Genomic DNA, 25,738 nt, shown 5'->3' with positions numbered 1-25,738 from the left:
CCCCCCCCCCACCAAATCTCTTAAAGACACATACACATGCACACGAACACACTGGAAGAAGAAGAACTTACATCAAAAGTGACTCTGGGTGTCCAGTTTAGTTTTTGTTTGGCTTTGGTACAATCTCCTTGAAGAAATTCCTAAGGAAGAGAAAGAAACATTTGTAAGGTCTCTTCATCTCGCTCTTCGTTGCAACGTTAAAATTTGCCATTGTACTGTTCGCTCTTATATAACGCATCTTGAGGCCTTCAGTAGCTACAAATTGTCTTGAAAAGAAAAGCTAGAATGAAAGCCTTCAGGCTGAGGAAAACTTCAGCCTGGCTTCTTTAACAGGTTGAAATGATAGGTGGAAAGGTAAGGCCATGGTTCACAGCTCTGCTACATCAGTTCAGGCCATTTTTAGAAACAGACAAAAAAATCAATTCCTTTTAGAAGTACTTAGTTTCAGTCAAACCTTAGATGCCTATAAATCACCAGGAAGCAACATTTAAGAATCCTTGCCCAAGCCATATAAAAAGTCAAGGGGTAATTCTTTTTTTACATCAAATCTAATTGACTCTTTAATGATGAACTTTACATGAAGTTGTCATATATCCTGGTCATGCTACCGCAAGAGCTGTTTCAAATCACTGCGCACACCCCCCCATCACCTTTTGCTTAAATAGGAGTAAATCACAAAGCAAACATGACAACTGAAATGTTCTCTTTCAAATAAAAAACATGTGATCAGCAAAGGACAGTGCTGTTAGACTGCTAAGAATCTCTTTGTGACTGCATGGCTACAGGGTAGGGTAGGAACAGCCAGCTAATACTGGGAAAGAGAAAGTTCTTGATGCAATATTTTTTGAAGTAATTTGAACAGCCAAGTAGAAAAGAAAGTAACCAGATATATAAAAGCTAGATACACAGAAACAACTTTGAAATACTGTAGAAGAAACTGAGCAGCTGTCAGTCAAATATATCTTTACTGATTCAAGTACCTTTAAAGTGCTACAAAAATATACACTTATTGCATCTCTAATGAAATTAAGGACTACTATATGTTTGTTGCTTTTAGATTAAAAGTTAGTTGTATAGATCAATATCCCTTTGCTTACATTTGCATAAGCATTCTCATCTAAAGTATCATTAAAAGCTGCCTGTAGGTGACCACTCAAGATAACTATAGTTGTATAGCAAGGTCTTTTCTTTAACTTTGAGATAAAATCTGTGGGTTGAATTCTGCTCTTGGGTTTCATTTCAGTGGCATAACACAGCAAGATAAAATTTCTTTAAAATTGGAGAAATATGTTTTTCTCCATCCTCCACTCTCCTGTCCAGTGTGGGAGCTGATGAGCGTTTTGGCTTAAGTACTCCAAGAGCATTGTGCATTTCAGGTACAAATCACAAAAAAAATTATCTTTTTCTGCAAGCTTTTGGGCTCAACTGAGCTCAAAAACTTGCAGAAAAAGATACTTTTTTGGGTGATTTCTTAGCTGGTCTAATGAAAGTTATAATCTCTGAATCAAGAGTTCTAAAGTTTTGCATTTATTTTGAGAGACAAAGACACACATTATGTTAACTGACAGATCTTGCACAGCAAAACATAGGAAATTCTTCATAATTATGCTACATAAAGCTAGGCAGCTCCATTCTAGAAGCAGAGGAAAATCACTCCTGGAATTATCCTGAAATGGGGGATATGGAACAAACAAGTCTGCTGAGACTGTTCCAAGCAGGATTTTTAATAATTCAAACTGCATGGTACAAATAAGGAGTTAGCCTCCTCCTTCAGAAGAGAGTAAACAACTGATTCAAAACAAACCACTGTTGGAACAAATCTGCTTCATTTCCCTAAATTATCCTATTAATTTGTTACTGCAGTTCTAGGGTGGCTTTTGGAAACTGCAATAGAGATTTTGGGCCAAATCCTTCGAAACCATGCCAATGTAAGGGGTCCCCCATGGGTGGGGGAGGGGGTATCATAAGATTACTCCTCTGAAGAAATGGTCTCCATATGAATATGAATCGCAAAATGGGCTCTAAAATGGCAAAAGCTCCTCTTGGATAGGTTTTGGTTCAGGTCATAAGGGTACATTTAAGTACCACTGCTTTTTACCTGGATTTTAATTAAAAGTGCATTGCAAAGATACATATATGAAGAAACAAGACCCTCCCCCTCCTTAAAAAGTGTAAAAATAGTTGCATTTTAATCAGTACTAAAATAAACTATTTAAAACATTATTTAATTAATTAGCTAGCAGCTGTTCCATCTAGTTTTAAAAGACATAAAGGACATTTAATCATAAAACTGGAGTTTATTTTTCATAAACATTGCAGCCGTCATAACTTTACAAATACAATCTTTATTTCAAAAACAGATTTTTTGAAAACCTTACCCAGTGTCATGATTCTTTACTTATTTAGAAAAAGGGTTAGAGACAGAAGAATGCAACCCCACTGTATGCAGCTTTATTCTGATTTTCAACGGCATGGGAGCAAACTTTAACCTTTCCTGTAAAAATATTCTCCAATTAAAATTGTCTACCTCAAAAATGTCTTCTGTAATTCAAGCCCTTCACACTCAATCACTGAGTAGCCATATATAAGAAAAAAATGCTAAGCAATAAAAATTACAAATATTACCACAGTACTGAACGGTAAAGATAACTAATGCAAAAGCTTTGCATGTGAAGTCCAACCTACTTCTAACTCTTACTCTAAAGTGTAAGAGTCCAAAAAACACATTTAAAAAGGTTACACACACTAACAATAAAGTACAACGGTGCTTAGTTTGTAAAAATATTTAGTATATAAGGTAATGCAATGTTCCCATTTGACTCAGGGTAAAACATTTTAAATCGCTCTCCCAAAGTAGCTTATAGACTTTCTTGAAACACTACTTTACAGTAAGATTTGTTTTAAAATAGCTCTATATAAACACAATTATTCCTATGGACTTTTTAAATTGCTCTATGAAAGTTAATACACAGACATAAGATAAAATGGATATAAGATACAATATTGCAGTTTAAACCAACCAGCCTAACATCACATCTATATCTGAGGGTTGTGTTACAAGTGAAAGCTTGAAGTACAGAATAGAAATGTTCTTAACGATGACTGGAAAACAGCTATTACTAATTAAAGGATTGTATTGCAGTCATGTTTCCTGTATTTTTCTGCAAGTAGCTCATAATTTGAAAACAATAAGGTAATTACAATAAAAAGAATGTTTAAAAAGAAACCCTCTTGGAACAGAATCACTCTTTGTTTATGTTATTAAAGTCTTTTTTGAAACCAGAGATTTCAAAGTTTCAACCAGATACTTTCAAATTTAGGTTTAACTGAAGCTCCACATGCCATTCAGTGGGCTTACCACTTTTCAGGCCCAGGGTTTTATTTCCTTGAGATACAGGCACACCAAAAAAGTCTGTGAAAGGGATGGAATAGGTCCCAAAAAGAAAAAGTGGACCTTTGTGATTTACAAAGCACAGCTACTGCTGAATGAAGACCTGTCAATATTCCTATTTCTGATGCAATAGTAGGTGATAAAATCACAGCATATTTCATGTTTTAGCATTACCACAATCTTTTTTCTTTATCACTGGCTGTGTCTACACTAATGCTACTGCACAGTCATCACTACTGTGCATTTATTTAGTACTTGTATAAACAAATACCAAATACATGCACAATTATCTTAGTTACTGCATAGTAGCACTGGAAAACACTTATTTTGTGAAAATACTGTGCAAGTAGCCTAATATTACTGCTCAGTAGCATTGCACAATGGCTTTTGCCATAGGATGCTACTGCGCAGTAGTATTGGGCTACTGTGCAGTTAGCCTCTTGTGTAGATGAGTCCATTGTGATGTAAATATACAAGGCGTGGGAAAAAAGGGTTCTTTGACATTATGAAGACTCCAAGGGACTAGGTATAGGAGGTAAGAATTTGTTTTCTGTTGTTTTTTAGTACTTGGAACTTCCAATTAAAACACTAGTAAACTGTCCTTTGTTAAACAGCCATTTTAGGAGGATCTGACACTACATTTTTATTTTCCATGAAAGAGAAAATGAAGGACATAAATCACAAGTTTAACATGCAAGTGGTTATCTATTCTTGGATACAGAGAGCTGAGTATGTGGTGTAGTAAGCTAAAGGGGTAACAGACAGGAGCCAAATTGCTTATTGCTGTTTAACACCCAAAAGATAGAAGTTCTCTGCATGGTGATATGATCCTCTCTCTAGGCAGGGAAAGAATGAGTTTAGCTTTGATACATTCTTTTGTTTGCCTAGCTCTCTCCCCTTCACATTAATTATAGCTTGAAGTGTATGTGCCCAAAAGAACCCCTAAAGTTTCATCAAACTTCATCTTATGGAGATGTTAGGGTCCTTGGACAAAAAAAAGGCACAGGCAGAGAAACCTACTCTGTAGTATGGCCAGACATTTTTACAGATAGGTTATACAACCACAAGGAAGACATGTCAAATATTTCTATGTAAATACTACATTTCTTGAGTTCTGATACAGGATGTCATCACTACTTTTATTTTGACTCATTAGGTAATTGATCTGGCTTCATGGTGCAATTTATAACCGCCTAATTCGATTAAGTTTAATTGGAAGTCTGAAAGTTTCAAAACAGCATGAGAAAAAAAGGAGAGAGATGTACTTCATGCCTACAAGAAGACAGTATCATTCATTTAGAAAGTTCATCAATTCAGCTCAGTACTTCAGCTCAGATTTTGCTCTGTTATCCCACAATATAAAATCAAGAGCAAGGCCAATGAAAACACGGGCACTATAAAACACCAAGGGTGAAATCCCAACCTTACTGGCTTCAGCAGAGACATGAGTCCCACCCTAAAATAAGCAGCTGAACATGCAATAGTTCTATACTGTCAGAAAAGCTGTAGTGATCACATTCAAAATCTGCAAGATGGTGCAAGAGGTTTTTCAGGAAGGAGATTTTTTATGTTACAGCTCTTTCATAAACAAAGAGTGGACGAATGAAGTGCTAAAGAATCACTAAACTAAGTGCCTGGCCCTGCACTCTTTTCAGTGCAGAAAAGCTGTCAAGCCTGGGCCTCTAGATTGCCCTCAGCTCTCAAGAGTCTTAACAGTCTGAATAAAATGTTTCCTTCTAGCTCCATTTTTATTCTCTCCCCATATATCTCCTTAGGGCTCTGCCTCTCAAGTTCCACTCATGCTATGAAATAAACAAACACACTATTTCACTTGACTATTATTTTACAGTGTCCCCCACTGCTCTAACTTTGAGATGTACATGGAAGTTATCCTATCTCCTCCTATATTTATTTTATTATGCAAATTTGTTTCTTCAGGTTTCTTGGTTATCATATTTAAACATTTCATTTTTATTTTTAATAAGAGCTCCTGTAAGGTATTTCATTGACAAAGGGTGTGTCTACATGTTTATTAATAGACTTTGGCTACTGTGCAGTATCATCACAAAATAGGTGTTTGCCAGTGCTACTATGCAGTAACTCAGGTTATTGTGCATGTATTAAAGTTTAGTACCTCTAATATGCCATGCTATATAAAGGTGTATTGGGCTGTCCTAACGAGCTGTAACAAAACTGCATGCCTTTTTAGTGATGCTTAATGTGCAATAGACTAATTCTACTGCACAGTAGCTTATTAGCCAGATTTTTGCCATGACACACTAATGTGCAGTAGAATAGGCTACTGCACATTAAGGCATCTCATGTAGATGCACCCAAGGCCAGCCACACAGCATGTTTGCAGGGCTGCTACACCTAACTGTTAAAGCAAAGAAGATTTAGTTAACAAGTTTGCTAAGATCAGGAAGAAGTCCCATCAAACAGCTTACCATATTTGGGATGCTTGCCTCGCTAACTGCATAATTCAATTGCTGCTGTCCTTACCCTTCCATGCCCCTAACCCACCCAGTATTTGTCACCACAGGTATTGATATACTGTGTCTTAACTACACCTCTGCTCCTGCAAAAAGATTTAAGCATGCAAGCATTCCCTGTTGACCTCATTTGAACGACTTGTAATGTGTAGAGTTAATAAAAGCAAAAGTCTTTCAGAAGGGGAGTGCAGAAATATCATTAGTAGGTACCAACACGATGAATAGAAACACCAAGTTAAAGAGCAAATGGAAGTAGTCACATCAATAGGCATCAAGTCTGCCTGTAAGTAGTTGCAGGATGGGACCCTTAAGATTGAACTCTTCAAGGTAAGGCTCACCATCTTGATTTGTCTGTGAAGTGTTGTATATGTCTATCATACCATAAGAAAAAATATAAGAATATAGCAGTTGGTAAGTGTAGTAACTGGAAGGGGAACATGAAAACAAAGTCTATCAGTGAGGAAGGCTCAAAATCCAGGAAATACCCAATAAATATGACTTTCAGAAAGGCAGTGAGGAGTATCACTCAATTTTTATTTTTTTTCTTCCACTGGTTTTAGGAAAGGAAAGTTGTAGAGCAGTTAAAGTGCCAAGGGAATAAAGGAATGCCAGCAAGTTTGGTTCCTGGTCTATATTTGTTTTTAAGGCAGCACAAGCAGGCTAGCTTCCACTCTTGGATCAGTGAGCTTTTTCAGAGAGACAGCATTGTTTGCAGAGGGCCTATCAAGTGGAAACAGCTCAGAGCAAAACTTGGATACTATGAAGCTTCCTTTGTAGTGGAAGTTCTGATACTTTTCCCAGTGTGTTTGATATCTAAATTGATTTTCTGCTTAGGAAACTCCATGTAAAATAAAATTAAATCCCCCCAACAAACTTCAGTATCCCTCAGAATGAGCCCTATGCTGAGGCCCTGCAAACCTGAGTGACTTTCATAGATTGCAGGTGCTCAGCACTTCATGAATAAGCTCCTTTTTATAAAGGAGATCCATTGTCCTTCTAAGGTTAAGAGGACTTAGCCAATAAATCAAATCAGTTCTTGCTTTTCCACCACAAAGCAGATGTTACAACAGTAACTGTATCTCAGCTATTTGATAACGTTCAATTGGATCAATTGCCACAGAGCAAATGAACTCACAGCAGCAACAAACACAAGAGTGATAATAACTGTAATGAATATTCCCTCTCCCCCTCCTCATGCCTTTTCCACTTTATTGCTGTGTATCTGCACAAACTGAAGCTGAAGCCAGACCTCTCTTTTAATGACAGGGGGTGATAAGAGACAAGAAGAAAACAGCAAGCTGTCTGGTCTGCTCAGGAAGTTGGGAATCAGTGGTATTGTCCATCAGCGGGGCCAAGAGAATGCCGTCAGTGCTAAAACAATGCTTCAGCTCAACTTCAGGGAAATTGAGTCAGTCAGCACTGGCTCTGACAAGCACACTGACACTGGAGATAAAACGGCAAATGGAGCAAAACAGAGGGAGCTGGCCCTCTCCGCTGTACAATTCTTGTCGCCAGAGCGTAATCACTCTGATGGAGGTAGTGCACCAGTTAATCAACACAAGGGCATAATGCTCATGTACTCTTACAAGAGCATAGGCAGACACTGGATCATGGCTGCTTTTATCTTTTGTGCAAAAGTCAACTGATTTACATGCCTAAGAATGTGAATATGGTGGACTATTTTTCAATCTCTTAATTTACCAGAGGAAGCCTGAGAAAATATTTTGGAGAAAGTTTTCCTTTGGGCCAGACAAAATTCCTCGTGAGTCAGAGCCTAATGCAAAGAAATCACAAGTACTGGCTTTACTGGGCTTTGGATCAGGCTGTTAGTTGCTAAATGCAAGTTGCCCTAACTGGAGATTTACCCCCACAGGCCAGCTAATATTACAGGAATTCAAAGGAGAGTTGCTAACCTTTAAGGACTCTTCAGCCCTGGGTGGTGACAATATTAAGTATGGACTATTCTCCTCATGGGACCAGAGGAAGCCCTACTGAAACTAGTGGCAATATTTCTTTGGAATTCTGTGGCACCAAGATTTCACCTAACAGAAATTTACCTCAGGGCACAAGTCTACATTTACAGGGAGACAAATCAAATGAACTGATGGGTCTTTCAGCTCCAACTTCTATGAGTCTGTAAACATAACAACAACTGGTGGTGTGGTAGACTCAAGTGAAGCGTCCATACAGTTAGATCCCTTTAAGTGTAACAGGTGCCCAAGGAGAGAACTGGGAGAATTCCTGGGAAGATGAGTAGGATTAAATCTACAATACGATACATGCCATTTGTATGAGTCATGATTATTTTGGAAAAAGAAACCCAATACATGGGATAAGTTTACCTTTGCATGTGCATATATACAAGTTTAACATATGCGATAGAGCAAAAGTTGTTTAAGTTTCCATAGTGTGGAAGACTGACATTTTCATTGCAATCTGCAATGCACTGTCTTTGCTCCCTGCACTACAACAGGGAGAACTCACTCAAAAAGGCTATTAAAGGGGGTATAATACTCCCTCACTCACTGCAATGTCTCTCCTGTTCCCCCCCTGCATGGATGCAGTTACAGTAACTATATCAATTTAGTTATTTCCATATAGGAAGGAAAGTACCCATAAATTATCTTTCTCCTGGAAAAAAACAGCATCCACACTGCAGCTTCTATAGATGAAACTTTTTAGGTTAAAAAAAAAATCACATCCCCTAACTGAAATATTTATTCTGTTTTCTAAGTGTGAAGTAGACTTTAGTGATGTGGGCATATACATGTGCTCTGGTACTGTATCCATCCATCACCCATGCACCCATCCCCACATATGTACAAAGAATTAAAGATCTTTGGGCTACAGTAAGCTTCTGAAAAAGCAAGTTTCTCAGCAAAATCAAGTCATTCAAAGTTTCTAGAGAAATTAGTGAGCTTTAATAACAGTAGGAGCCTTAGGGATAAATTATTTCCCAATGGGATAATGAGGGCCTGGTTGTCATAAAAGAGAAGAATTAACACCAGGAGAGTGTTCTAGATGCCAGATTATCTTTTAATTCATCAATCAATGTGCTCATCTCTTATTGGGCTATATCACAGTATTTCATCCTAGCATGGAACAAATGCTGTGTATGTACGTTTACTCTTGGAGTCAATGGGAGTTTTGCTTGAGTAAGGATGAGATATTGGGTAATTGTGGTCTGAACCTGTAAGGTCTCATCATCAGGCAGAGTACTTATTAGGGTACTTGAGCAAGTGGTTGATATCTCTTCAATCCTTAAACACAATTGCTACAAAAAGGTCCTAAGTGTTATATCTGAAGCTTAAATTCCCCTTTCCTATCTTGCTTTTATTTTTATTTTTATTTGTATTTATTTATTTAGCAAATTATTTGTAAAACAGTGTGATTTCAGTGTGATAAATTGCACAGTAAGAGTTTTACTTCCCAATGGCAGTGGAATCTGGACCTAACTGCTAAGGGCATAAATGTGCTAACCCATGGTTTCAACACTGATTTGTATACTAGGATGAAAGGGAGAACTGGCCACCTTCTCAGCTGCTCCTGCTGTCTCAATAACATCACTCTTCCTTCACCACAAAAAAAATAATTAAGAACCATTTTAATATTATAATAACTATCACAGGCTTACAAATCATTGCCATGCAAGTATCAGAAAGAAGACAGTAATCATTACAACACTCAGATTATTTTGTATGTAAAGAAGTATGAAGCAACAATTTAATAACTCCCTATTTACCATTTACAGAGTAGCGCTCTATACCATCACAGGACATGCTGTCACTAGTGATTTTATTAAAGTGAATAAAACTAGTGACTCTACTTGCATACATTAAATTAGACATATCTAAAAAAGGTCATATTAAAAAAATGGACAGGTATGCATTTTTCTGTAAATGTGCTTCATTAAGTTATCAACAAAATAGTGATCAAATATATAAGGTCCAGGTCCCTGTAAGGACTTGGGGGTGATGAGATATTTGCACTTGGTTCATGGAGTGTAACCTTATACCAATTTAAACACACATTTCCTATACAGCTTAAAGGGTCTGGAATGGGATCCAACTAGCCAGTCCTTTGAGGAGATTGGGGGAGAGTGGGGAGACGCATAAGCCAGCCAATAGGGAATACTGAAGAGAGGCATGTGTCTAAAACTCTGACTCTTCCAAACCTGCGTGTCCCATTGTAGCCCACTGCTCACCCTGTCAAGTGGGCTTATAATAACTGGACTAGAGCTATGTGGCCGCTTTCACATTCTTCTTTAGGTCTCATGACTCTTGCATTCCTTTCTGCATACTGGCACAGCTTTAACTGGAGAGGTAGACAGTTCCTCCCCACAGCCTAGTCTAGGGGTTAGGGCATTCTCCTGGGAGGGAGGAGATGTAGATTTGAACATCCTAAGGTTGACGAGGACATTGAACCCAAGTCTCCAGCTTTCTGAGCAAATGCTGCAACTATTAAAGCATTATAGAAAAGACCAGCATCCCCAAAATAGTTGGGGTGGCTTAGTTCAGGAAAGGATTCTGGGGTCTGCATTGCGAATGGAGGGAGGCCCCTGCCTGCAGTGACTCAGGGGCCTATGAGCTGGAGAGGGATAGCTGTTCAAACTCACCCTTGTGTTTTGTGTTTCCTAGTGGCTAGTTCTAGATGGCTCCTTGCTCAGTATGCACATTTTTGGGTGACCCTGTAGCACCTTGAGCCACAATTCCTTGTCTGGGACTGTCTCTTGTTACTGTCTCTGTTTCTGAGGCAGCCTCTCCTACATCTTCTCTGTAAATCTCACAGTGGCCCTTTTTGCCTCCCTGCATCTCAGTAAATCACTGACAAATGCCAGATTCAGAAACCCTTTCAATAGATGATAAAAACAGGCAGGGCAGGATTCTTATGGTTCGGGAGGTGCCCAGAAGTAATCTTCCTGTTACAAGACTAGAGGCACTCTGAGTACATAAAAGGGGGTGCTGCAAACGTCTCCATGGAACTGATATAATAGGCTGTATTATTCTCTGCCAAACACCTCTCACTATAAAGCAAGTAATCCATGAAAGGGTTAAAAAGTCAAACAAGATAGGAGAGGATTATTCATTTGGAGTGTGCCCTGAATGCATCCTTCAGCACACTTGATAGAGTAGGAAGCCCAAGTGGTGGCTTTTCACATGACATCATAAAAGCCTAATTTATCACCAGCTACCAAACATCTAGAAAATCATAACATCCTTTCAGGAAAACCATGTGCAAAATAATCAGATTTACTTTGATGAAAGCTTTAGAATGCCGGTCCAAGTAGGACACTACAAACAGTAACCCTTTGCAGGTATGTATTTGCAACAAAGCAGCAATATTTAACACTGCAAACTCATTCATTGCCCAATAGGAGGCCGCTGTATTTCCTGCTTCTAAATATGTTTATTTTTATTCTGTATATGGATTCAGCCAAATAAGACTGCCAAGGACAAAAGGTCAGATCCTGGCCACTGTAAAACTTGTGTTGAGCAAACACTTGAGAACTTCCATTGCAGGAAAGGAATCCTCCAACAGTGCAGACATGGCATTGCTGCCTCCTTGCACTCTCTCACCTTCACAGTCCTAGGGCAGAAGATGTGCTGGGGTGTGGTCCAAGTGCTGCTGCACTGTGGTGACTCCTAGCTGCAGGAATGGCCCACTGCAGTTTGTTGTAGCCAGTTGCAAGCTGGAGCATCCATGGGCATCCCAAGAACAAGAGATTTCATCAGTACGGACACCTTGGCCTCCCTCCCTCCTGACTTCTGAGCTGAGCAGGCTCAATTACCCACAAAACTGGGCTCAGAACTTAATCTGTTAAAAAGAAAAGCCACTTACACATGACAGGACCTGATTTTCAGAGCTAAGCACTTTCAACTCTTGATTTCAATAGGAGGGGATATGTCTCAGTTGTAGTTATGTTCACGGTTGGCTGAGTTGTTCTATTATGCCACTATGTTGAATTCATTGTCAAAAATTAGAATCTTGGAAAATGTATTGCAGGACCCTGATTTGAACACAAGAAAGCCCTACTTCAGATAACAGATGCACCAAGCTTAAGTATTACATTTCAGCAAGAATCCCAAAATGCTTTAGCAAGGCAATTGTTGTCTCTGTCCATCTATCTAGCATTCAAGACATCCTGGGTATTCTACATTGGTAACTTTTATGTCCCAGTCTAAATACACATGGAGTTTCATAATGTTATCCTCTAACTCAATTTATGCTAATTCTAGAAAATGAAACATCCCTTTTACATCTGTATGATTTCACATTTATAAAATAAACAAGTGCATTCTTTGTTTTAGAAGAAGCACTTCCAGAACATAAAATAATGAAGATAGTTAGTAAACAATATCAGACAGTAAACAATATACTTAATACATCTGTTTGTCTGTGATGCAAATCAGCTAGCACATGTATATTGTACATGGGTAATACAGTGAGTTCAGCTCACTTACATCCCTTACAATTCAACTCGAGCTTTTACTTATTAATACCTGAGAGTCTTATTGTTGCAGTTTGAAAAATAAACTTATTTGCCACAAAATGCTTTGTGATTTACTGTTGCATATTGCCAGACTGATATTAAAAACAGTTTCCTAGGTGTAACTTTCAGCTTTTGAGAATGAAAAGAGGGATGGTAAAGAGTGCACAGAAGTTGCCAGATCCAGGGGAGAGCCTAAACCCCTGAGACAGGAAGGACTGGGAAACATTTTAGTTTACTTTTCGTTTTTTCTCCATCACTCTCTCTTTAAAATGAATTAATTAAAAAACTGAGAAAATACCCAAACTACCAGTAAACCACAAATTCAGTAACAATAATAAAGGTATTTTCCTGTTAAATAAAATTTCCTTCTTTTTTCTTCCATCTTTTCCACTTTATTCCATATGTTACTGTCTTTCTCGTTTCATTTTTTCATTCTGTTAACATCTGAATTATTTTATTCTCCTGTAAAACCTAATTTCTCACTTTTTAGAATAATGTTATTCTCTTCTTTTAGAGTCACTGAATAATAGAAAAATACGGCAGGTTGAGACCTCAGGATTCCCATCTAGTCCAATCTCCTATTCAAGGTAGCATCATCCCTGTCATCCCACATTCAGTGTTTCTCCCTATTTCTCCACTTCACCATTGCCTCTGCTATGCCTATGCCCATCCCATTTCTCCTTTCCTCCCACCCTATCATCTCACCAGGAGATGCTAGATTTGTTCCTCTTTGTCTCCTCTAGGGCTGTTCTGCTCTCAATGCTGTCTCCTACCTCAGCCCTGATCCTCTCTTCCTATGCCACCAGCCTATTCCTTTTTACTTGTCCCAATCTCTGAGATAATACAAAGATCAAATTTCTTCATTCCTTCACCCTCAGTTTTCTTGAAACTGTTGCAGAGATTTAAAAGCAATATGTTATGCCCCTTACACAGAGTGACAGGACTAAAACTACTGCAGTATCTGGAAGTAAGTCCAAAAGAAGCATACACAAGAACCACTATTACTGCTCAGAGAAGTTGCCTAGAAGCATAAATTTGACAAATTTGGCAACATACACTCACCACGTGTACACATGCACTTTTAAAAGCACACATATATTCTGCTCCTTTTCACAGTACTCTTGAATGAAGATACCACAGCTTTAAAGCTGTCCTTTCTATGACCTCCTTCACTTAAACACCTTCAATTAAACAAGAAAGGAATTTTTGATCTGCTACCAACAAATTCTAGATTTTTTTCACCCTGCAGCAGTCAAATATGAAAGAGCATTATAGTGAGAGACAAGTTAGCATTTTCTAATAGACCTGCCCTATTTACCAAATTCTTCTTCGAAACCAGGATTAAAACAAAAAATAAAAACACAGTCATTTTCTGCATGGCTCCACATATACCAGTGAGTACGGGATCCAAATATCCCTAACTTATCGTGTGTGTGATATTCCAAGTGCAAGATGCATCATGCAGTACTTAGTTCTTTTGAGAATAGATAGTCCTTTGAGATGTTTAAATAACAATTAAAGACTGAACTGTTTTTCAAACAGGCTGATATTCAGCTGTCCCTATATTTTTCATTTACATTGTGGTAACACACAAAGGCTAGGTGAGAGTCCCTTTGTAAACTGCACAAATACGTAATAAATGGCAGTCCTTCCCCACCCCACCAACCCTCCAAAAAGCTGTCAATATCAAATGTATGCTTCCTCAGAACATTTCCAAGTCTTATATCTTTTTTCTGGTATATGTCACTTCTAATTTCTATAATTTGACTTACTTGATTATATCTATTTCTAATGTCATGGGCAATATTGTGCAACACAGAAAATGTTGAATGGCAGGGTTGTCAGGTACCAACAGTGCAACCAAGAATCAACCAAAGTAACAAGCTAGATAAGCATCTAGCCATTCTCTGTTAGCAATCTGAGCAAGACTCAGGAGGAGAACTATTACTACTAATGCAAGATAGTGCTGGCGTATTAAATAATGGTCCAACTGAAAGAGAAAAAAAGAAAGATACAGATTCCATATAATAAAACAACAAAAATACCCAGCACTAATCTTTCATACACCTTAGCACATTTTCCAAATGCAGGGAAGAATTATCACCTCCATTTTACAAAGACTGAAATTGTGGCACAGACAAACTGTATGACTTGATCAAACTTATATATCATGTCATTAGCAGAGCAAAGGACCCAGGTCTACTGGCTCTCAGTCAAATATTATCTGCTGCACCATGCTACTTTCTTTTTATTAAGATATATATCCTAGTACCTATATAGCACTCCAAGTATTCAGATCACTTTGGATCAAATTCTGGACTCTATGACATGCCTCCTTATTCCTTTGTGAACTCATAGTAAGATGTAGCCTTTAAAAAAACATTCCTTCATCAGCTCTGCAGGTCATACGTTCTATTTTACCTCTACTATAGTAAGTACCTTATCTCCATTGTTTTCCATTCCCTAGGTTTCTCTCTCTCATCTAAGGCATCAGCTTTCAATTTATACATTTTCCTGCTTCCTGTTGTAACTTTTTGGACATTAAAAAAAATAAATCACAAAACCCCCAAGTATGCAGAAATCACAAAAAATCCCCAAAAGATCCACTTAAAAATAATGAGATAAAAATAAGGAACCATTTATTTTCAAATCTGCTGAAAGTTGAGCTTCCAGGGTCTATATTTTTAAGATTTTCTTCAAAATTGAAATGCCCAGCAACTCATTAAAAAACCAAACAAAAAAACCAAACAGAAAAACAAAAGAAAGAAAAGAAAGATTCCTATTTAATCACAGGATTCCAGAAGCTCAGGTTTTGGGGGTATTATTATTTTTGGAGGAGGATTATTATGACTTTTATGGCAGAGGTAAAATTGGACATCATAATACTGAGCAGAGTTCAGTGTCACTCTATTCTGTCAGTAATCCTGTCTCTCACTGGCTGCAAAAGACCCTTCGTTATGTTTCATGCTACGGTGTAGGGAAAAACAGTTTCCACCACTACCATCTTATTGCCACTCCATATCATATCAATGATCTATACTTTAAAAAAAATTAATATGGAAGCCTTCAAGACGTTTTAGAAAAATACAACAAATATCAAAATATTTAAAAAACATGTACAGCTCTTTAAACTGCTGACTGTGAAGCTACTTACAAAATAGCATTATACCCACAGCAATTTCTTTAAACATTTGAAGATAACTTTTTGTTTGAAGATGTTCCACCTTTTCAACACAGCAGCGCACACTGAAGATTACAACATGTAGCAACCCACAGTCTTTGGTAACTTGTGGAACAAAAGAACCCCAAACCAAAATGCTACGATAGCTTCTAATTCAGTTTAACAACCTATTGGCATACTGTATATGAAAGGAATGTCACTAAACCTTGGGGTCTTAAGATCTGTTTTGAAAATATAAGGACTAAAATTGTAGAATGAGAAACAAATAAATTAAAGAAAATGATTTTACAAGCCTGACAGATGTGCTTGGCAGTTTAGTTTAAAAGATCAACTAAATTCATTATGTTTGTTTAGTGAAGTATTCTGAATAAATAGGATATAATCAGCAAGTATCACAAACTTATTCTGTACAAGCAGCAATCAGAAAGGGGGTGGAGAGAGATGGCTCCTCACTGCCTCCTGGTCTTTTGGAGTCATTTATTAGGACAATTAGAGTCAGAGTTGTGATCCAGTTGAAAAAGGAGCTTGGATCTGATCACAACCTGCACCACCACTTCATAGTTGTGCTGCTTTATGCCTGCTGCAGCACGTAGGTAGTGGCTGGCACTTCTGTGGCTTCATCATTTCTCCTCCTCTTCAGCTCAGCTTATCACACAGGTTAGGAAAACATGAGTAATTAAACTGCAGGTCATAAAGTACTCATGAAAAAAAAATCCCAGAGAGTTTCTGGGACACCTCCCTATAATCCCTTTGAATCTCTGCCTCCCTTCCTCAGATGTGCAAATTTGATTCTTTCCCTCAATAAGTCCTTTAAGGCAAATAAGTCTGCAGAAGGGGAAAAAGGGGTCTATTGGAACTGATGAGAAAAGCAACCTGCAAATGAGAGAAACAGAGACTAAGGTGTTCTCTCAGTGGATTCTTAATAGCTTCACGCAATGACTAGGTCCTCCCCATGATTTTAGATAAAAAGAGCAAGATGTTTTAGTACAAAATTTAAGACTATCTTTATTCAAGACTGGGAGTTTGTAGCTTATTTTGCTCTCTGGTTGCCCACACAGGCTGGCATTGGTAGATCTGCTTGGAGGTTGCTTGGTTAGAGATGTGCAATTCTGCCAAACAGAGTCAATATTCAAACCACAGTCACATCAATACAGAAATGATGCCTTTCTTGCATCTACTTACGTGCCCCATTTCATTTAATTTAAGAATGATTTCCTACTCAGCTCTATTCCAATTCGTGTGAAACACCAGAACAATTCCAATGGACATTTTGTGTGAGATTTGATTCATTCCAGGCATGCATTTGCTCGTTTATTTTGTACATACATTATCACAACTGAGCATGCAGTTGTGGTAAGAGCACATGAAAATGACCTGCTAGACCAGGGCTAGGCAACGGTTTTTGGCCAGAGTGCCAAAAAACCCACAATGTCTACCTTGGAAAGTGCCAGAGTGCCGACATGCCAGAAAAACAAAATGGGGGCAGGGGAGGGGGGGTACATGGCAGGACGCACTGCATATTAGTATATTTAATAATCATGAAGGTTGCCTTTGTTGTTGTGTATTCCTTTTTTGTTGAGCATGTTGCAATGACAGAGAAAAAAGAGACAAATAAGAGAATGAGGAGAGAGAGAAAGAAAAAGGAGAGCAGAGAGAGAACCAGACACACACACCCATGCACACAGAGAACCACATGCACAAACACAGAGAACCAGAACACACCCAGAACAGACACATGCACACAAACATCCGGAACGGGACACAAATGTGCACACACACACACACACACACACACACAGAACCAGACAGACGCAGACACACGCACAGAACCAGCTGCGCAGGCACATGGAGCTGGGCTCCTGGGCCACTGGACAAAGTCCGACCCAACAATGCCCTGGTCCCGCCAGAGCCCCTGTGCTTCCCCGGGAGCCAGCCCCCTGGGCTGCAGTGCTGCTGGCTGAGGCCCTGACCTGGAGCCTGCCCATCAGCTCAATCACCCACCCACCCTGCACAGCTAAGCCTGCAAAAGGTGTGGTGCTCCTGGCAAGGGTCAGTGCCAGCCTCATCCCGGTGGTGGAGCTGGGCCGGGGCTGGGCTTGGAGCAGGTGGGAGTTAGGCGGGCTCAGCTTCAAGCCCTACTGCAAGCAGCCTGGGCTCTGTGGTTGGCAGCAGCTACCAGAGCCTGGGCCGGCTGCAGCCAGGAGGATGCAAATAGCTACTCTGGGCTCCGGCATCAGCTCCATACCGGCGGGTGCATGTGTGCCTTTGGAGTGGATGGTGGGGATAGGGCCTGAGGCAGCACAGCCCTCCCGCTTTCTGCTCTGAGGTGCTCGTGCAGTCACTGCCAGCATGGAGCTGGCGCAGCTGTTGCATCCTGCCTGCTGCAGCTGCCCAGGCTGGCTACAAACAGCTGCACCAGGCTCTGGAGCCCAGTCATCAGCTCTGTGCCGGCAGTGGGGGACAGGCTGGGGTTGTGCTGCCTCAGGCCCCTCCCATACCGTCTGCTCCGAGGTGTTTATGCGTCCGCCAGTATGGCGCTGATGCTGGAGCCCGGAGCAGATATTTGCAGCCTCCTGGCTGCAGCTGGCCCAAGCTCTGTGTAGCTGCTGCCAACCACACAGGTTGGTCTGCTTGCAGCAGGGCTTGCAGCTGCCCAGTCTCCTGCTGGGAGCAGCCTGGGCTTCATGGCTGGCAGCAGCTGCCTAGATCCCAGGCTGGTGGTGGTGTGCTGAGCAAAATGGCCTCATGTGCTGTGCTCGCCACACGTGCCGGGGGTTGCTGACCCCTGTGCTAGACAATTAACTGGCCATCTGCCTAGGCAGTTGCTATTGCGAGCAGTGTGTATGAACTGTGTGATCAGTCATGATAATGTGCATGGAAAAATTAGGTGCATAGAACTTGAAACTTAGAGACATGAGCAACATGTCAGCTGTTAACATATTCATTAGTCACTGTTAAATACTCATCCTGCACATACTTTGCAGCAATTAGTGATAGGTGAGTGGGACACCAGCCTTGGGTGTCAAGTCAGAGGGTGTGCCAATGCTGTGGGAGCCACTGCACCCAGTGTATGGGGACCCTGTCCTGTAGCTGCAAGAGTATGAGTTTCTGTCACCACTGCAGCACTCAGAATGTGGTGAGCCTGTGATGTGGCAGGTAAGACTCTGACAGCACCCTCTTGCCCTCCCCATCTCACACACATTGCTCTACAGGGCTCAGCACATCCCTCCTTCCTTCCACTCTGTCCACCACAAAAAAATAGCTACCTATGCCTCTGATTTTTGCGTAGTGTCGATTAAACAAGGTACAATGTAGTGAAGGCTCATGTTAAAGGCACACACGCACAGAATGCAGAGAACCTGCCCCTAGATGAGGAAAATAAGATCATTAGAAATCTCAAAATACTACATGTGATGTATGACCAGACAAAGCATCACAGAAAGGATTACCTCAATTTGCACAGGCTAATGTTTGCAGGCTTTGGTGCTGAAAGTGAAACATTTCAGTTGATATTTATACACCTAGCTAAAACTGGCTTGATTTTTTCAAGTGGAGACATTTCCACCAATTGGCAAGAGCTGTGGATTTTCGGCATCTTTGAAAAGAATCCATTTTTCCAGGTGCTGCAGTACAAATGTAGATGCCTAACTTGGCACAGCCAATATTGAAAATTTTGGCCACATGTTACAATCAGACCTATCTGATGCTCCAGCAATTCACTCTTCTGTCCTATGTGTCTCACTTTTTCACATAAGTAATTGCTATTTTCTGGGGGTTCTCACATAAGCAGACAAACCATTTGGGCAAGCTCCTACTGAAATCAATGGGAGCATGACCGACTAAGTGCTGAGTTAAAAAAAAAAAAAAAAGACAAAATAGGTAGGTACTTCCTCACATTAATTCTCAACACACTCCATTTATGTTACCACCCCAGAAGGTTCAAGTCCTGATTGCCAGAGTGTATTTTATCTTGTATCTGTCTTATTTCCTATTGTCTGTAATCTCATAGAAGTTAGGGTCGGAAGGGACCTCTATTGATTGAGTCCGACCCCCTGCATAGGCAAGGAAGAGTGCTGGGTTCAGATGACCCCAGCCAGATGCCTATCTAACCTCCTCTTGAGGACCCCCAGGGTAGGGGACAGCACCGCCTCCCTTGGGAGCCCATTCCAGATTTTGACCACTCTAACCGTGAAGAAGTTCCTCCTAATGTCCAGTCTAAATCTGCTCTCTGCTAGCTTATGGCCATTATTTCTTGTGAACCCCAGGGGCGCCTTGTTGAGTAGAGCCTCACCAATTCCCTTCTGTGCCCCCATGATGAATTTATAGGCAGCCACAAGGTCACCTCTCAACTTTCCCTTGTGGAGGCTGAAGAGGTCCAGGTGCCCTAGTCTCTCCTTGTACGGCTTCTCCTGCAAGTCCTTAACCATACGAGTGGCCCTTCTCTGGACCCTCTCCAGGTTATCCACATCCCTCTTGAAGTGTGGCGCCCAAAACTGGACGCAGTATTCCAACTGTGGTCTGCGCAGTGCCCGATAGAGGGGAAGTATCACCTCCTTGGTTCTGTTTGTCAAGCATCTCCTGATGCACGATAAAGTGGTGTTAGCTTTTCTGATGACTTCGTCACACTGACGACTCATGTTCATCCTGGAGTCCACTAGGACTCCAAGATCCCTTTCCACTTCCCTTTCTCCTTCATGTGTTCTTCCTCTTGCTTGATGCAAAATCCATTGAAGTGAAGGGGAGATTGTTCACAAGTGCCAGCAGAAAATACAGATCTTCTCAACCATTTTTCCACTATATTGGCTGCTCTTGGCCATTCCCCAGTGCATTCTGGTTAGACTCTCTCTTTCCATTGGTATTTTGCTATCAGACTCATTCTCCTCTTTCACATTTACCAAATGAGTCTGCTCTTCACTTCACCATGATCTTACCTTCAGTTCCATAGCCCCTGAAAGTTTTCCAACCTTGACAAACACAAACATACTCAACCCTTGTCCAGTTCCTCATACAAGCTATAGTGTTAGTTTGGCTATTTCTACTTCTCAGCTTTCCAGTTAAGTGAGTGCCTCATTTGCAAAGATGGAGGCAAATGAGACCTGGGTTCAAGATTAGTGATGACTACAATTCAGGTGACTGTACCTTTCACAGATGAAAAAAACCTTACGTTTATGAATCCAGGTGACAGAGTCATTGGTTTATGGACCTGACATTCTTCTGGGAGGGTTACAAATCTATTTGATATAGCTAAGTACTGAATTTTGTAGTTGGATTTCAGATTTAGCTAAAAGATGTGTAAAAACACATGCAGTCAGACAGCTCCTTGGCTATCTATCTGAGGAAACTCTGAAGCATAAGCTATTGCTTCCAAAGTCAGTTGTAACTTATGCTCATTAAATTGGCTCCAGATCCACCTTTTCAGACAGTAGTACAGGAATCATTAATTCTTTTTTGTGGGAAGCAGACAATTTCAGCTAAACCACACCCTCTTTTGGGGATGCACCATCATGAACACCAAAGGCACATGGATACGAAGGCATTACACTTTCTTTGGAAGACTGTAAAACAATGCTAAATCAAACACTGCGTGCAGTGGTGCCTGTCAGCACTTCCAGACAAGCAGCCTGTTCCAAACACAGGGTGAGATCTGGAGAGTGAATCCAAGAGGGGAATTTTCACCTTTGGCTCAGTCCTTATGTTTGTTGTCTAGTTTCCGCTCCTATTCACCTCAATGAGAATTATACCAAAAATCCTAAACATAACGGATAACAGCTCCAACTTATGGTGACATTGTGTCTTGATCTCAACACACAACATTCCCACAGTCTTCTCACACAGAAGAAACTTTTTACATAAATTGAATATTGTAAGCTCTGCTTAGAACTCGAGACAGTTCTGTGGCTTGAATGGGTTTGATCCATTATGGATAGTGCTACAAGGAATTAACTCTCTGCTGAGACGCTAAGGTAAATAATATCTTACCTTCCCTCGAGACCTTTTCACAGGCACATTCCAGCAGCACTCACTACCTACTGTGGATCTCTGATAGCACTCCGATGGCAAGGATTTTGATATCATCAGCTGTCTGAGGAGGGTAGGTAAGAAATATGCCAGTACATATATATGAATGAAAGGGGGGGAAGCAAATGGGGAAAATCGGTCCTCAGCGTTTATTAGCACAATTAGCACCTGAGGCGGAATTCATTCAGATACTAAAATGAGAGCGCTGGGTTTTATGATGGGAATTCCTTATATATGACAGCTATATTTCTCATCATGGATCATAAAAACCAGATGATCTATCAGATAACTACTCAATTATAACTTGCATCACAATAAAAATGTCAACTGGTATGAACTGATGAAGTGCAGGGATGTCAACTTACATTTTGGGGCTGGGTGCGGCTCATGGAGCCACTCTTATCTGGTCCACCAGATTACTAGTGTGGCTGGGCAGTGGATTGCTATAATCAGGGGCCCCTTGGCCCTGGTGGTCATGGCAATTGATGGCAGGAGGGTGAGCATGGACTAACAAAGCTCCAGTCGCTCTCCATCTGTACTACCATAACCCCATCTCTTCGGCTGCTGACCTTTGCACATGCCCCACATTGGAGCTGCGCAATTTGAACTGCTGCTGCCGTGGCATAAGGCACACAGTGGCAGCAGCAGCTCCAGCTCTGGTACAGGGCACATGGCGGGGGCCCTGGGTCAAAGTCAGAGATGCCACTGCAGCTGCTATGTGCTCTGGGTAGAAGCCAGAGCTGCTGTGGCTGACACCACTGCTTCTTAGTGTCCTGGGCACAATACAGACTGCAAAGAGGCCTGCAGTCCAGATCCGGGCTGGGGACAAGGTGAGTTTGACACCCCTGACAGGGTATATAAAAATAGTTATTTATGCAACAGTTACTAATATTCATGAGTGCAAGAAAAGACACCTGGAAGATTACCAAAACAATGCAACAGTATTGTCATCAGGCAGACACACTATTCTCTTCCTCTGTTTTATTCTTTCTGCTTCAATAATGTCAAGTTAACAGTTCTGGTAATTATATTAATAATACAATTTCTTGTACTTGTGTACCACTTGTCAGGTGATTTTAAATTGTTTTCCATAGGTGATTATAGGGAGTCAGGGATCTAGAAAGATAAGCAACTCTTTCAGAGTTACATAGTAAGTGTCAGAGCCTACAGGAAAAACCCTGGGTCCAGCCAGTAGGCTACATAGAAGATACTAAGAGTTTTACAGCAATGTAATAGCACTGAAAGACCCACTACTGAAAGCAATTACTGTGACAGATTCTATCTACTTGCTGTGAATCTCAGTAAAATAAGTAATCAGAAAAGTCTGCTTTTTCACTGCTACCTGTTCATTTTGCTACACAGGAGGACACTGGCTAAAAATGTTTGCCAGAAGACCTTGAGGGTTTCTTTGAAACAACAAGCGTACTCTCTACTACAGGAATCATCCAAAGCCCACTGAAGTCAACAGCCTGCAACTAGCTACAACAGACTTTCAACTAGGCCCTTGGGCTAGGGACAGACATTACACATACACTGGCTTGAGTGAACAGAAACTGGTTTACACCTGTAACAGAACATAAGTTCAGTGCACATAAGCCAGTTCAAAATGGCTGAAACTGGTTTAAAATAAACCTGGCTGAATGTAGTATCAGACTTAACTGATTTGGATCAAACCAGTTTATGCAATGCCTGTCCCAGACCCCTTCCTGGTTTAAATTAAACCAGGGACCCCCAGCATCCCAGATACTTTGCAGCATTGGGCTGGGCTGGGGTGTCTGTTCCAGAGAGCAGGGCTGGCCCTACACCTCTGTTCCCTAGCCAGAGCAGGCACAACAGGGTTTGCCTGGCTTCTCCCTGCCCCACCCCTCCTTCCTACCCTCCCACCTCCTACAGCACGGACCCCAGCCACATCCACCCTAGCCAGCATACAGTATGCTTGCTAATGTTTAGAGGTGTCTGTGTTTCTCTGATTTCATTGGGGCAGGACAAAGGCAGATACGACAAAGGCAGACAAGACAGTGTCTGCTTAGAGCTTTTTGGAGCTAATCAGCAAGTCAGCTGGTAATGTTCCTCCATTCCTTCCTTGGAAAAAGCTGCTTAAGAAGAGCTTGAACCAATGAGAGAGGTTTTTGTTTTCTTGATGGGCTGATAAACGCTGTATTATCAGCTCCCTACTCACTCCCTCGCCTGTCAGGTTTTCAGACAGTATGAAAAAGCAGGGAAAGGGAGATTGCAAAGCTCAGTATCATCAACAGATGCCTACACTGCACACCCCTCCACTTTGCCTCAGAGTGCTAGCTAGGGGCTGCCAACACTCCCACCCCTTGAGCAGCAAGTGGAGAAAATCCTGGGATTGTGCAGGCAGGGTGGGGGTTTAAACCCCTCCCTAATCAGAGGTCCTGCTGGGGCCTGGCCATGCCCCCCCCCCCAGCTTAGCACTATGGAAGAGAGGAGAGGGCTGCTTTAGCACCCCCTGGCTTCTAGCCTGAGCCACTGCAGGCATATGCTTGCATTTCCTGAATCCAGAGGGAATGTCTGTGCACTTGCAAACCAGTTCAACCTAGGCAGGTTAGACTAACCTGCAAAGATTGAATCAGTTCAGGTTCAGGCTTTTTGAATCTCTGTCCCCAGCCCTACTGAGCACTCAATCAGCTGTACACGAGGTAGAAGTGTTTCTACATTGGAGGGACCACCTGAGACATAAATCTACTTCCCTGCACCAGCAGAACACAATTTTTCAAATAGTGTTTCAAAGCCAGTATTTTCTCCCAAACAAATTAAATGTGTTTGGCATCAGTAAAGACTTATATCAAAGCTGGGTCCCAGCCTCTGGCCATTTTCAAAATGCTATGGTTTAGTTATTTAAACATGGAAAATGGTTCTTTTCCCCTTCCCTCACCAAACTTGAGGGGGTAAAAAGAACACAAAAGGATTCTGCTTAATGAAATTTGTCTTTGGACAGAGCCCAAGCACTGAAAATTCAGCTGAAAAGACAAGTGTTTCAGAAAGTTATAGAGTCTGAGGTACAGGAGCTGTGAATGAAGCTATTTTGCAAATGTTATTTAAGCAGGTGCCATCAAACTCCTGTCTTTTTAATACCATACAAGAACAGATGCTCAGGTTCTTGTTTTACATTCCAGTCCTCCTCTACTGTGTCTTCAAGGATGATGTGACCAGCTTCTCACCCCAAGCCTCACCCTTTCCCTCAGTGGCATCAGAGAAAGGTTGTGCAACTCACAACTCTAATCTTTTTTCAAGGCTGACAGGAGAATCAAAGCTCTTTTTCTACAATGGCCTTCCATCATTTTAACAAGCTGATGCACACCTTCATGGCTCCCTGCCAAATTCCCAACAATGTTGTCAGTTACAAAAACACAATCACTTTTTCTTTTAGAGATCCCTGCAGAATTGGAATGCCTGGTTTCTCGGGTTGCTCCAAACATATCCCCTCCCCAGCAGAGCTGCCCCTATTTGTCTAGCACCTTGTGGGGTACTGAGGTGCTGCAGTGACTGTAGTTTTGCTTGCCAAGGTGATTTTTGTGCTTGTCCTACATTCTAGTCACTGCCAGTCTTCTGAGACTGTGGCCAAAACTGTACCAGAAGGGACTGACCCAATCTCAGCCTCTTCACCTCTTACCTGACCAGAGATCCTAGGGGGACAGAAGCATTTACAGGGATAGTTGGCCTATCTTGGTTAGTTCTGATGAACGGGCAGAAGTATAGACTCCTTCTATGATATGTTGTGCCTCCCTCTAAGCCACTAGATGGTCACAGCTGTAAAAGGCGCTACAGGCTCTTATGTATTCTAACTATGATATAAGGAACTTCCAGAGCAGAGGTCAGGACATCTTATCCTTCACTCATTGTGTTGAAATTTTTGATTGAACAAAAGTCACCATAATGAAGTTAGAACACAACATTGGAAACTGGGAGGCAACAATATAAATTAATTCCTTAAATGGCAAGAGGCAGGGTAGGGACCTTAGAGACTAATGGATTCAGAAAGCATAAGCTTTCAGAAGCAACAACTTACAAACCAACTTTGCCTTCATAGTTCCCTATTTAGCTTTAATAACATGTTAACTGAGAATTGGATTGCGATTCTACAATACACACCAGCACTCTTTCATAATCTTTTTCCCGCTACCCTTTTTATAGCTTCAAAA

At 41.0% G+C, this 25,738-nt stretch overlaps 1 protein-coding gene across 1 annotated transcript in view; it reads right to left on the bottom strand.

Annotated features, from left to right (window-relative positions):
- GMDS (GDP-mannose 4,6-dehydratase) overlaps positions 1-25,738 on the bottom strand; it is a 663,276-nt gene that overhangs the window by 1,233 nt on the left and 636,305 nt on the right. The window contains exon 10 of the mRNA XM_019521870.1: positions 72-140. Within this exon, the coding sequence (XP_019377415.1) occupies positions 72-140 (69 nt within the window). The remainder of the gene's footprint in view (positions 1-71; positions 141-25,738) is intronic.

The sequence above is a fragment of the Gavialis gangeticus genome, unplaced genomic scaffold, assembly GCF_001723915.1.
Source record: "Gavialis gangeticus isolate Ggan-Ray unplaced genomic scaffold, GavGan_comp1, whole genome shotgun sequence".
NCBI classification, from domain to species: domain Eukaryota; kingdom Metazoa; phylum Chordata; order Crocodylia; family Gavialidae; genus Gavialis; species Gavialis gangeticus.
The sequence above is the reverse complement of the archived record's forward strand: the minus strand, read 5'-3'. Positions and strand labels throughout refer to the sequence as shown.